Raw genomic sequence first — 14,990 nt, forward strand, 5'->3', positions numbered from 1 at the left:
ATCGAACTTTGCAATGACAATTCCGCTCAAAGTTACGAAGTTGGTTTTAAGGGTTACTGTAAAGGCTGATCTTTAGTTTTAATTTGTAACGGTAAAACAAAAATGAAATTATATACAAAAATAGTTGATGGAAGGATTTTTTTTCATCAAAGCTATACAACTTTTAGAGAAAACTAATTCTACATAATCAGCACAGTTACCTTTATCGATAACATTCTCTCATCTACCTATCTTCTTCATGACGGTCGGCATTTGAGGCCTTGCATCATTTTTCCCCATCTCCCATGGTCTTAAGCTGCTGTTCTGGCTGTATCCCAGCTGTTCCGTCCAAATGATGTTCTTTCTATCTCTGCAGTTCATCTTCAGGTGATTTTCGGACACCCAACTGTCTGTACCTTTTCTCTCTGGTTTCCATGTCAGTGTAACTGAACATAAACTGTTGGTATCCATCATAAGTACACGACCAATCCAACTCCAATACCGTTCTATTATGTCATCACTTTTCTTCTTTGATACAGCTCTTCTGTACAGGTTTTCGTTTGATATTGTATTGGGCCATCTTATTTTCAGTTTCTGTCTGAGAATCTATTGTGGTTTACTTTCCCTTTGTCGTGTTCAGTTCTTTTCCAGGTGTCACAAATTCACAACCATACAGTTGGCTTGATAGGGCTAAGCTGATGAATACTCTGACCTTTGTTTCAAATTACAGTACTGATGATCTCCATATGTTTCTTAACCTGCTGAATTCATATCAATTTACAATTCACGAGTTGGTTGACCGTTATGGAACAACCGTTTCACAAATGATATCGGATATGTTCTTTACGTCGTTACTTCAATCCCCTTCTTTTTAATGAACGTGACCTACCGAATTAGACTATTTACCGGATTTGCTATAACATGAGCAATACGACTGGTGCCACATGTGAAGAAGGATCTGCTTACCCTTCCGGAGACACAATCATACGTCAAACAAATTTAGTATTAAGACATAAATGTATATACGGTTTCATAATAAGTTACTCTTTTGCTTCAAAGCTCTTCCCAAAATGTTCTGTTCCGAGCCAGGAATATGGAAATTGTTATCAAATAGTCTGTTTTAATGTATTTTGGCGGTTTTTTTTATAAAAGTTCCGAACTACTGTTGTTTTCCTCTTAAAGTTACGGTTTTAGTTTGAAACCCGGATTTGTTTTTTGTTAATTGATTTATGATTATTGAACAGCAGTATACTACTATTGCCTATATATATATAAGGTATTCATTTTGCCTGTATTACATTGCTTGTTGCCTTTGTTGTTTATTTTTTTATCTGCGTTTTTCTAATGCAGGGTTGTTCTGCGTGTTGACATCTGAAATTCTAATACGTGATATATAAATATGTAAGTGGTTTTGCAGGAAAGTCGTTTCGATGGTGTTGTTATTTTAATTGTTTTAATCTATTTCCTACAAAATCATCAAGCATCATCAAATATATGGAAGGAATTTTTGATAATTTGCATTAACAAAATCACATAAATAAACAACTTAATACCAAGAAAACTTGATCAAATCCCTAAATAAACAATGTGAACTGAGTCATCCTTAATATGTACGAAATACTAGTATGTTACCAATGGACATAAAACAATCAACAACTGATCACTCGCATATTAATTTAGATACATTATTTTATATTTGAAACATGAATCTGTCATAAATTCTTACCAAGTCGCGAACATGAGCCTTCAGCCTAAACCTTGGAACAGCTTACAAATATACCAACCACCAATAATCTCAACAAATAGTCCATAGCAATTGTATTGTTGCAATAACTATAGATTTGTTTGGTTTTTATGGTGATTACTGTCCAATATTATATTTAAAATTATCCTTTCAAATTCATAAATTGCATGGTTGCATTGTGGATGTCTGCCAAATAAACAATTGGTGAAATGCAATACAAAACTTTAGTTTATACTTAAAACATGCAATGTAACAGTTAAGGTTTGAGCTGATGCCAAAAGCAAACCTCATACTATGCAAACACAATATGTATAAGATACTGGAATAAGGCAGCTATTGATGCCTTAGATTCGTAGTTTTCAAGATTTCTGAACTTTATAGACAAAAGTTTAAATAAATACCGGCGATCACGTGACCAGGTATAATCACAGTGAGAGGATGCTTACCCTTCAGGAGCACCTGAGAACACCTCCATTTTTTGGTGGGTCTTAGTCTTTAGTTTTCTATGTTATTTCTTTTGTACTTTCATTTGTCTGTTTGTATCTTTAATTTTTTTAGCCATGGCGTTGTCAGTTTATTTTTATGAGTTTGACTGTCCCTCTGGTATCTTTCGCCATCTGTTGTTGACATTAAGGAATATTTTAAAACAATGGATTGTTTGACGAGGAACTCATTTTTTGCTATCTTTTTCCGGGAAACATCGACAAATATAAGTTTACTCAAGTACATATAGTTCTATCCGAACCATTTGGAGGAGAAACATAAACACTTTAAAACAAATAGTGAAAATGATTTGATAGACCTATATATAGACATGTTGTGAGATAAACCAACAAATCGAAATTTGTTTTTATATAAAATATTTTTTTGGTTTAAATAGAATAACGTTATTGTTTTGAACTTTATAATAATGAAGAATAAAAAATCTGAATTCATTTTATTAGACCTACCATATTTTTTTCTGCAAATAGAATAACGTAAGTGTTTGATAGTTCTTTTACTATTCTTTCAATCCTCTTTACTTTTGTGATTCCTTTTGCACACCACTTTTTCATGTGATTTATTTTAAAACATTCGATTAAACGTGGTTACGTTTTCAGAACTTTTAAAAGGGGTGACACAGTATATATACTACTTACATTGTATGTGTACTAAGTCACTGTGACAAGAGGATAAACAGGGAGTTAGTTCAATTAGATAGTAAGTTTAAAAACACCAAATACGCACATAATAAACTTCACCGTCTTTTATACAGCATTTACATATTCTTACAAATTATCGAGTAGGCTTCGCAAACTGTTTTATAAAAGGTTACTATTTTAAATCCCTTTGTTTCCATATATGACAATGGTTCCTAGCATATAATAATCTAAGACGTTATCTTTAAATGTGAGAGGAAAAACGATACAAAATATAGTAAAATATCTTTATTTTTTTTTGTATTATTGATATAAAAAAAGTGGGATATCACAAACATCAGTACATACGCAAAATGAAAAGTAACAGAGCTTTTATTTGTTTTCTTCATCACAAAGTCACAGTGAGGCCTTTAACATAAAGCAAAAGAATATTCACACCTCACTGCAAATTTCGACATTTAAGGAATGACTGTAATATTTTTTCTGTCTATGAAGAAATAACATAAAAACAATTGGTTCACACTGAATAACGTGCGTAGCGGGTTAATTTACAGTGTGCACAACATTTTATGTTGTTTCGAATAGACAGAACAATATTACAGTCATTTCTTATAATTTAATTCTAAATTCTAATTTAAACCGTAGAAAACCATGAAAAAACGTTCATGACGTCACAGTCACATGACTAAAATATGTCTATGGGCTCATAACAAAAAAAGTCAGCCAATCAGAAGACGCGTTACATCCATAATTAAATTATTTAGAGGTAACAAGTATTGTTTGCTCGAACATATGATAGATTATGTAAATGTCTCAGGTTTGTAATTTCAGAAAATGTCATCTTGAATGTGTTTATATTTATACCGACGATGACGTCAGCATTTGTGTCAATCAATCTAAACACGTGATACAAAGTATCAGTTTCTTCATCAATTCCATTGAAAACGGTTCCACCATAATACAGTGAAAAATATCCTAAAATAAAATTCAAGGTTCAAAACTGGTTAATTGTAATGCTTTAACATAATATAGAAAACGTACTTTAGATTCCTTTATAAATTATACATTTTTGATTTACCTTCCCTTAATACCCGAAGTTATACATATAATGTTCATTTATATTTTTTGGTAAAAATATGTGTAGTTATACCCTGATAATACACAAATTTGATCATTTCAATGAACATTAAATATTTTTGTAGACTCCTGACCTATAATGTTCTGCTATTCAGTTTTCTATTCAAGATGTCAGAAGACAGTTATACTAACTTCAGGTAACTTTTTTCCCTTCTTCTTCTTTGCCATTTGAATATTCCACCTAATTTAAATGAATGTTGGAACATAATTTAACATATGCATGCTGTTGTATAGTGTATGTTTAAATGAGTTTTAAAAGTAGAGAATACTTGATTTAAATTCTATCTGATTTTTGTTTTATCAAATTTGTATTTATGCAAACATAATTTGTTTTAGCCAAATCAAATGATTCCGAGGAGGTCGTAAAAAACCCAAATATAGAACAGATATAAATATTAAAATGGCACAAACATAGTCTTACCACCATCAGCAATGAGTTTCAGACTTTTAGATTTTCCAGTAGATGGATCCACTTCAATAAGTGACCAATATGGATTAAAATGATATGTAAGTCCCGGTGAAACTGCAAAAATACGACCTGAAAAATGTGGCTAGTTATAAAAAACAATGTGGAATTGAGACGAGAGACAATAACTAAGATGCTCAAGGTCTACGTCCTTTATATTTTAAAAAAGCATTATGTGAAAGCAATGATTGATGTACATCGTCTGCCAGGCTTTAAGCAAATACAGTGTAAAAAAATATGCAAATATAGAACAAAAACATTTTACATTCCCTTTATACAAAGCGCAATGCAAAATCTAAAATGATATTCGAGATTCATTTAGTAGTAATGTTGTTTGTGCAATCATAAGTTCAGTATGTTGTTTTAATGTAAAGAGTAAATAGTTATCAAAGGTACTAGGATTATACATATATAAAAAGTCTTCAATTTTCTCTATTTTTTTTCTTGATTCAAAGGTTAATCCAAAATATTAAATAAGGAAAATTTAAAAGGGAAAGTTATGTAGAATATGGTGGACTAATCCTGAATTTATTACAAAAATATTTGGTAATGATATAATTCAACCAAACTCTTGCTTAATTGTTGTTCTAAAACTGTTAAATGAGGTCAATCTGTTTGGCTTAATTTAAATATTTGAGAAAAATAACTATGACAAAAATTTACAACTTTGTACTTGCCTGTCTTTTTATGAACATGAAAAGACATATACGTATAATCTGAAACATCTACCTCAACCCATGAAACGTTTCTGTAACAAAAATGTAAATGTGAAGCCCTTTATCTTGGACAAGGTAGTTTGCAAAGTACAAAGTTTATTATTTTGTTGTTTCAGGCAGCTATTAAAACGGAACATATTGATTATTGTGAAAGATTTGAGGTGGCTTTCAGCTGTGAAAATTTGTATCAACCGTTTAGGACATAGAACATATAAAACAATTATGGTCAGCTGCTAAATTTTTCTCCGTATATTATTGTCTTACGAACATATCTTACAAAAGAGTAGTGTCCCGTTTTAGTATATTTTTCTAATAATAAAAAAAACCAAGCAAATCGTCATTCGTTAGCAATAATAGCTAAACATTTATCCAGGAGTAACTATTTATGGTTCGTGGGGCTTGTGTTTGATACTTATTTTTTTTCTTGTTATTTTCTTATTATTTCCAAGGTGTTATTTACGATTTCTGATGTCCCCATATTAATTTTACTGGGCAATGCAAACACAGCGTGGAGATAACATCGATTTTCCTCTAAAATTCATATTTTAGTCGAAAAAATGTATTGGAACATAAAACACCATTTGAAACACTAGTATAGAAATGAAAAGTTGCTTCATTTTGTTCAAGCTTTACATCGTTATATCATGTATATGTCAGAATTTTCTTCAAGAATATGATAGACTTTCTGAAATTGTTTATTATTTCACCCCTTTTTTTTTTTGATTTTGTATTTACATTGTGTCATAGATCAACTTTATATGTTCAGTGCATATTCATTTGTTTGTTTTCATATGTCCTTTGATTGAGTTAAGCCATTTTATAGGATATTTTATAGTGTGTCTTTCTATGTTGGGACGTAACACTTTTGTTTCAGGTAAGGTTGAAGGTTGGTACCAATTAAAACGTTTAATCCCGCTACATATGTTTGCACCTGTCCTAAGTCAGGAACCTCATGTTCAGTGTTCATGGTTCATAAATGTTTCTCGTTTCTAGTTTCTTATATAAACTAGACTGTAGGTTTTCCCGTTTGAATGGTTTTACACTAGTAATTATTTGGGGTCCTTCATAGCTTGATTTTCGGTGTAAACTTAGGTTCCTTGATGAAGACCGTACTTTAACCTATAAAGGTTTATTTTTACAAAGTATGGTTTGGATGGAGAGTTATCGCATTAGCACTCAAACCAGATATTCTTATATCTATTAGGATGTAAAAAAAATATGAACAACCTCAAACAATAAAAGGAACTTTTAAAGATGTCTCTAAACGAAAAATTTACAAATCTTTCTTCGTACTAGTGTTTACCAGAAAATTGAGCTTTCACGGACTAGTTCTGATTAATAGAATATTGGTTCATTAATAAATTGCCTTACCCTTCAGTGATATCGTATGTATATATTCTTGCCTGAAGTCGATCAGGCGAGTTTTCGTTGCCCATCAGTAAGTACACACGATTTCTCACACTGTCATATTCCGCCCATTGATAATTAACGTACAGTGATTCTGGTTCAGACCACATAATAGGTTTGTAAGAGAATTGCTGAATCGCTGCATATGTCAACTGTCCAAGAATGAACTGGAAATGTCCTGAAGATATACAAAATGCAAAACGCATTCACAACAGATATCATTCCAACAATGTTCATATCGATAAATTTCGATTAATATAAATACGACTCGAATATATACATTGTTATAGCAGTGTTTAACATAAATACTGAAATGTTTTGCTTGACGTAGCCACCATTAAGACCACTCTTCATCGTCTATGAGATCACCACAAACGACTTATCACCGGCCTTTAACTTGGCATGAGCATCACTACGGGTGCTACATGTAAATTAAGAACTGATCCCCTTCTTGTGCCTCTGAATTCGACCATGTTGTAAAGTGGAGTTTGTCTTGCGCGGTATCAATTTTTCTGTTTTCTGTTTAATGATCATTTGTTTGAATGTTCTTTCTTTTCTTGAAGTCAGTCTCTTTTTTTCTTTTCATTTTTTGATAAATTGATTTCGATTGCACATCATCTCGGTATTTTCGATAGCTTAGAATTTTTTCTCGAGGTTTGAGTAAATTCGTTAAAATAAAGAAAATTTTATAAGAACATGAGATTCAATGTGAACGTGGATATGTTTTAACTCTTACCTTTATTAACACGATCTGCCAGAGTTACTGTATAATAACTGTCTTCAGCATAAGGAAGTATTGTGCTGATTGGGAAGTCTAAATTGTTGACAATTGTCGCCCTTTTAATGACATCTCCTGGATGCTTCAGATCAACCTCCATGACAAAATCACTAACAATGTCAGCCGTTTCCCCAGTGTGGTATAAATTCACAAAATTGCCATTTGAATTAATAGCAGATATGGCATCATACACAAAATCGCCGTTATCCGCCCTAATTTGATTCATTTTATTCCTCTGTTTTTGTCTAAGGGCAATATTGATATAAAATTCTTCCATTTCTCTAGTTTCGCCTGTCCTTAAATTCACACTCATTAAGAAACCATCAAAAGGAGTTAAGCGGTTGTATGAAAATCCAATAAAACAATGTTGATCGATGAACTGAGAACGAACGTGTTTTCTTTTTAAATTGTTATATTTTTTCAATATGGATCCATACTGAGTGTCCAGGTCTTGTTGTTGTGGTGGAATTAGCTTTGCTTGTTCTTGTTCTGCGTATGTTTGTTTTATTACAATATCCGAACACTGGTAAAATATCGATTCTCCTGGTTTGTGTGACTGGTACCTAGCTCTAATTACACAATGAGCACACTCAATGTTTGGAAGAACCTTTAAAAAAATCAGATCAAATTCACCAATCTTTGCATTTTTTTTTAAATGAAAGAATTGTACGTCATTTCTCAGGTGCAGAGTTTGCTCATTTGTAATAATACCAAATTTTCTAGTTTTATATTAAAAAAGAACCGTCCAACTATGGTCCCACATTCTTTCTCATATGAATTTGTAGTCTCAATGAAAGTTACCTAGACAACATGAGAAGGAACCAATCTGTAGTCTTTAAGTGTAAAATCAAACTTGGGAACATTTCTTAAAAATAGAAGACCTACATAAGATGATTAGGAAGAAGAAAGGAAAATGTGCCGTAGCCATAGTACTTTTGCAAACTGACTTAAATATATTTCTAAAACTTATTTTAGGATACTGTTGACCTGCAAATCAATACTTAAACAGTCTATTATAAAACGGTTGAACTAAAATTATTCTGTAACATATAATATTTATCTTTATTTTGATTTTGACTATATCATGTTAAGCAATATTTAGCAAAAGCGCTTACAACTATTGCTGTGTAATTTCTTTGGTGATCCTGAGCATAGAAATACTCATCTGACACATAAGCTATAGTTTTCCAGTTCGATGAATTCAACGGTGCATACGCCACGTCCATATACCCTGCAAGTTTAAGGTAGAAATCAGTATTTAATATTCTCGCCATTATAAGTATAAAAAAAAGACTAACAGAAAATATTGATGTACCAGCTAATTAGAAACTGTAGTATTATTTTGATTAAAATCCTAAAATAAATATACGAAAATAGATGTTCTGTATAATGAGAATTGCATTTAAATTCTGTGTCCTTTTGTTTTAGATTTTTTATTCATTTTAAAATAGCTACGAATGTAAAACTACGAGTTGAATGCTTAAATAAACAACATATTTCTATTCATTTACCAGACGGACAGTCAAACTCATCAATCAAAAATAAACTAACAACGCCATGGCTAAAAATGAAAGAGATAAACGGACAAACAATAGTACACATGACACAACATAGAAAACTAAAGAATAAGCACCACGAACCCCACCAAAAACTAGGGGTGATCTCAGGTTCTCCTGAAGGGTAAGCATATCCTGCTCCACATGTGGTACCCGTCGTGTTGCTCATGTTACAACAAATCTGGTAAATAAAACATGCTTTATACGAAAGTAGGAAGAATAGAAAAATCCGAAACATATACCTAGAGGAGTAGCTAAGTTTGCTTTGCAGATGCCTCTAATAGAAGTAAATACTTTTATTTGAATTACATTATTTTTTATAAAGAGTTGAGCACCTGGATATCCTACATCGTAATGATTATAATTTTGCTGCCACTTTATCCACATTTGTTTGCCACCCATAAACCACTTAACTGGTGTCTCCGGTGGCTGTCCCCCACATTCGGGTCCGTGACGAAAACATGTTTTACTTCCACTCTGCAAAATAAGTAAGTTCAAAACATTTATCATTCTAGTTTTATTTGAATGTACAAGTGAGGATGGATCGGTATATTGATAAATCGCTGTTACACAGCAATATTTACTCATATATTGAAGCTTAAAACAACTAAGCACGGACCAAGGGCTTACAAAAACAATGTTGAAGTTATATACTTTCGTGTTGGTTTTTTTTGGTACTTTTTGAATAAGATTTGGTATGAGTGCCAATGATTTAATTCCCCATCTAAGTCCTAATATGTAAAAGTAAACTATTATAGGTCAAAGTCCGGCCTTAAACACAGAGTCTTGGCTCACACCGAAAAACAAAATATAATGGCCCTTGATTAAAAAAAACCAATCCAACCAAGTTTAACATACATACAGTCATAGATTATCAAATAATCCAATAATATTTAAGTATTTGATCTGGTAATCAAAGAATCACTATAAAAAAGGGACGAAAGATACCATAGGGACAGTCAAACGCATAAATCGAAAAGAAACTGACAACACAAGGGCTAAAAATTAAAAATTAAAAAGACAAACAAACAATAAAATACATGACACAACATAGAAAACTAAAGAATAAGCAACACGAACCCAACCAAAAACTACTGCTCGAGGAGGGTAAGCAGATCCTGCTCCACATGTGGCACCCGTCGTGTTGCTCATGTTATAACAAATTCGGTCAATAGTCTATTTCCGTAGGTCACTATAAAAATAGTAATCACATGACGACGCTCACCGATATATGTAAACTTACCATTGTTATATCCATAGAACCTCTCTGTAGTGGATGTATTAAACAAAGATGTCCCCATGACAACGGAAAGAAAAGAAATATTATCAAGACTTCCAGTGATGTCTTCATCATTGTTTGTATTTAATTTCTATCAAAGTGAACTAATGTGTTTTAATCTTTCATTTGTTTATTTGATTTCAAATTGGTCTCGTGATAACCGTATTCATTGTCTATCTTTTAAATCATTGACTGTTAATATCATATGATAAACACATATATTGGCTATTAATAATCTCCAGTCAAAATAATGATAATAATATAGCATTGATAATGTTATCAAAATAAATTATGCACAGTTATATCTAGTCTTAAAACGACATATTATAAAGCAACACTATTTATTATTTAAAGGTATCAAGATCAGGGGCGGATTCTAGAAGGGACGTAGAGAGCATACGCGACCATCCACGTTTTGATTGGAGAAATCATTTTGATTTGATAAGCAATCGTTGCTGTGTAGTATATATACCGTTTTATGCAATTATGCCCCTTTTCAAAAATATTAGATTCGCTGCTTAGTTAATGACAAGACTTGTGACCTGGAAATAAACTGGGAAATCAATAAAACATCATTGATGTCTGTTTAAATAAAATAACACACTATAGCTAGTGGGCGCCGAATGGGACTCTTGTGGTTTTCATACTCGAAATTCAATTTTGTACGGACAAAAGGGACTTTTGATCAACAAAAATAAGTTCAGTTTAACAAAATTTGTACTATACTACAAATTTAAAATTTTGGCATACAAAATTATCTTTCAGTGGACAAAAGTGATGGACAAGAGTCACTTTTGTCATGACAAAATTCATTTTTGTTACACAGACTTGACTTTTGTTACCTAAATTGAAAATTGGGCGACAAAAGTCAATTTTGTATGCAAATTAGTTTAGTTTGGATTGTGTGAACTAATTTGCATACAAAATCGACTTTTGTTACACAAAATTGACATTTGTGAGACAAAATTTACTTTTGTGAGACAAAATTTACTTTTGTGAGACAAAATTTACTTTTGTGAGACAAAATTTACTTTTGTGAGACAAAATTGACTTTTGTGTTTTAATTTTCATATCAGGTAACAAAAATCAATTTTGTATGCAAATAAGTTTATATTTGCATACCTTTTTGACAAAATTGACCTTTGGCATCACAAAATCATAGTTCTCATTAAACAAGTCTGTGTCACATAGTTTTGTAAGACAAACATGATTTTGTAATGACAATTGAATTTTGTACAAAACCACAAGAGCCCCGTAATAGCGCCCCGTAATAGCTTATGTAAAGTTACAGAAAAATATAGTAAACACCATAACTTTAATTGCATACATTTTCCTGACTATTCTGACATAAAAGTGAGAGGTCTAGCAGTATAAAAACAGTTTCAATCAACCATTTTCTACATTTGAAAATGCCTGTTCCAAGTCAGGAAGTTGTCAGTAGTTATCCCTTCGTTTTATGTGTTTTAACTTTTGATTTTGCAATTGATTAGAGACTTTTCTAATAATATGCTTTACATATAGGTTAACCAAGCGTAAGTTACTGAAGATATAATTTCCTTGAATAATTGTTTAACATACATTTTACTTTAGCTAATAAAAATCTGATTGTATTGCATCAATTTAAATAATGTAAAAAGACCAAGCGAAAACAGTCATTGTGAAGTCTAAATAAATAATGTGTATAAGACTATAAAGACACAACAAGTTTAAACATGTGTGTACATGTTTAATTTTGTTTTATTTAAGGACCATGTCTTTTATTTTATCTTTTATTCAATCAACAATCGGTTGTCTTTGTAACTGCTGCATGAACTTATCGTGTTTACCTATTGTTATTCGAGAGCAAACTGTTTATCCATCAGATTTTATATTTTTTTTATCTTTTTAATCAGCTCCTAATGAGCAGAGCATTAGTGTTAGACACACACACCCTATTATTTTATAGTAAAGCAAGCTTCGGACAGATATTTTCTCCGATTCAACGAGTGGATATATTTTACTTTACAATGTATTCGCTACATAACACACATTGCTTTGCATAATACGATACAGCTTAATGTTATTTTGATTCAGCACAATAGAAATGTTTCCAATGAACTATCGTTATCAAACACTTTTTGTTAGGAGTTTCACAGATTTAAAACTTCATTTTTACTTTGAAAAATTCCAATTGTGGTTATTCTTCCATAAAAGAGGGGCGAAATATACCAGAGGGACAATCAAACTCATTGATACAAAAATTAAACCCACAATGCCCTGGCTTAAAGAAAACACAAGACACTTCATAGATAACTAAGGACCAAGCAACACGAACCCCACCAAACACTGGGGATGATATCAGTTGTTCAAAAAGGGTAAGCCGATGCTGCTTCACATGTGATTGTTAAGGTCAAGTAAATATTGGCTTCATTCGGATCTGATTAGTGGAAAAAATACATTTATCAATACTAACTAACTATAACTTCTCAGTATTTGGTTCAAGTGCAACATGGTAAAGGGAGGGGGTATTTAATCAGCAAATAAATAAATTTGAGAATGGAAATGGGGAGTATGTAACAGAGACAAAAACCCGACCAAAAAGCAGATCACATGTGAAGGCCACCAATGGGTCTTCAGCGCAGCGAGAAAATCCCGCACCCGAAGATGGTTTCAGCTGGCTCGTAAATAAAAATGTGTACTAGTTCAGTAAAAAGGCTCTTTTCACACAAATTGACAAAATATCCCCTACCCTGCATCAAATTCAGGGTATGCAGTAAAAGTTTAACCTAGTTATTGTTTTTTAACAACCAATAGGTGTGAATGTTTAATTATCACCCATCATTTGCTCGTCAAATAACTTTGCTTTTCGCTCATAACTAAATTTTAAACCTTCGACAACACAGTTTGAATTCCTGAACGGCAAAAACTAATGACATTTCAATGCGTATAATAGTAGCATCATAACTGATAGATGACATCAACGTTTACGTGTGCTATACAATGTTTTGAAACATATTAAATATTAAAGATAATTTGCAGACCGGAACTTTATTCATAACAGATAAACTGACCTCCATCTCTATTGGAAGATATTTATGTATATATTCAGATTTCTTTCCATTTTCAGTTAAAAGTTTAAAATTAAAATTCCTATTAAAATAATCTTTCAAACACCATAATCTTCATCTTCTTTCCTATTCATTCCTATTTGATTTACTCACTATAAATATACCTCTGCTTTCAATGTTTTCTGTTTAGCTTCAATCACAAGTTTATTTGTATATCTAGGAAATGATCTATATGTATTTCCAATTTCCAAAATCTATATGCGGACATAATTTTCAATGAATGTGGATTATGCTATACAAAAAACATATTTCTCTATGTTTCTTTTATCAGTTTTCTGTTAAATTGTGCTGGATTTCGTCCAAATTTTCTATTGTGACGTTCTGAAAAGGCGACCATGCCTGATGACTTCACATATAAAGAATACAACTGTAAATACTTATAATAAGAAGAAAGAAGAAAAAAAATCCGATAAACAGATTCCACCACTATAACTCGTGCATTATAATATTTATCCACTCTCAACAGTTAAATTGTAATTATTTGAAAGGTTGACAAGCCTCACGTTTTTGATCTTCAGTGCTGTACAACTTTGTACTTTTTTCACTTTCGATATTTTATATCTAGGCGTTTTGTGTCGTCTAGTCTTGTGTGGACGAGGCGCGTTTTTGGCGTATTGAATTTTAAACCTAATGCTTTTTGTTATCCATTAACCATGTGTTTCTTTGTCTAATATGTTCTCCTATTTATTTGTATTATTTGTATTGTAGTCCTGTTATATTATGTTGTCATTTCAATGTTTTATTTAACATTGCCATTAAAGTGCAAGGTTTGGCATGCCACAAAACCAGGTTCAACCCACCATTTTTTCCTTTAAAAATGTCCTGTACCAAGTCATGAAGATGGCCATTGTTAAATCATTGTTAGTTTCTGTGTGTGTTACATTTTAACGTTGCGTCGGTTGTTTTCTCTTATTTTTTTTAATGCAAATTTACATTACGATAAGACGTGTCACGGTACTTGTCTATCCCAAATTCATGTATTTGGTTTTGATGTTATATTTGTTTTTCTCGTGGGATTTTGTCTGATGCTTGGTCCGTTTCTGTGTGTGTTACATTTCAGTGTTGTGACGTTGTTCTCCTCTTATATTTAATGCGATTCCCTCGGTTTTAGTTTGTTATCCCGATTTTGTATTTTGTCCATGGATTTATGAGTTTTGAACAGCGGTATACTACTGTTGCTTTTATTTAAATATCGGATACACTACTTGCAGTGATGAAATTTATATATATTATCTTAAGACAGTTCCATTTTTTCTTAATGAACAAAATTTCACCGTCAAGAGAGGAGAACTATTTCATTAAATAAGATATGGTGATCGATTCTGATTTAATGATTTTTCACCAAAATGGTAGGCAAATTTTAGTTCCTTTTTCAACTGTCTGAATTTTTGTGTGTGTGTATTTTATAAGACTTCATTAGGCATTGTTGACTTTTTTTTAAAGTGCCACCACAAGAGCGAAATCAGAGAAATGCGAGATTATTTAGTGTGAGTTCTGAATCTTGGTGATTAAAGACATAATATCAAGCAAACGGCTTCCCATTTGAAAAGATAGTCAGATGTATGAACAAGGCAAAAAATTTAAAAAGCAAATTTGACTAAATATGTGATAATTACCTTTGATCCATAATAAAAACAATAAGGATTTTTTTTAGTTAAAATATGTTTAACTTTCTTATTACA

General features: G+C 31.8%; 1 protein-coding gene across 1 annotated transcript; it reads right to left on the reverse strand.

Moving 5' to 3' along the window:
- Positions 1-4,737: 4,737 nt before the first annotated feature.
- LOC134687909 (uncharacterized) lies at positions 4,738-10,317 on the reverse strand. The gene is made up of 7 exons (XM_063548367.1): positions 10,166-10,317; positions 9,258-9,399; positions 8,482-8,597; positions 7,325-7,973; positions 6,553-6,766; positions 5,143-5,213; positions 4,738-4,760 (listed from the first exon to the last, which is right to left on the reverse strand). Exons 1-7 carry the CDS (start codon positions 10,274-10,276, stop codon positions 4,738-4,740), a joined length of 1,326 nt encoding a protein of 441 aa, XP_063404437.1. The 5' UTR covers positions 10,277-10,317.
- Between the last annotated feature and the right edge of the window lie 4,673 nt (positions 10,318-14,990).

Source organism: Mytilus trossulus, chromosome 10, assembly GCF_036588685.1.
Source record: "Mytilus trossulus isolate FHL-02 chromosome 10, PNRI_Mtr1.1.1.hap1, whole genome shotgun sequence".
NCBI classification, from domain to species: Eukaryota; Metazoa; Mollusca; class Bivalvia; order Mytilida; family Mytilidae; genus Mytilus; species Mytilus trossulus.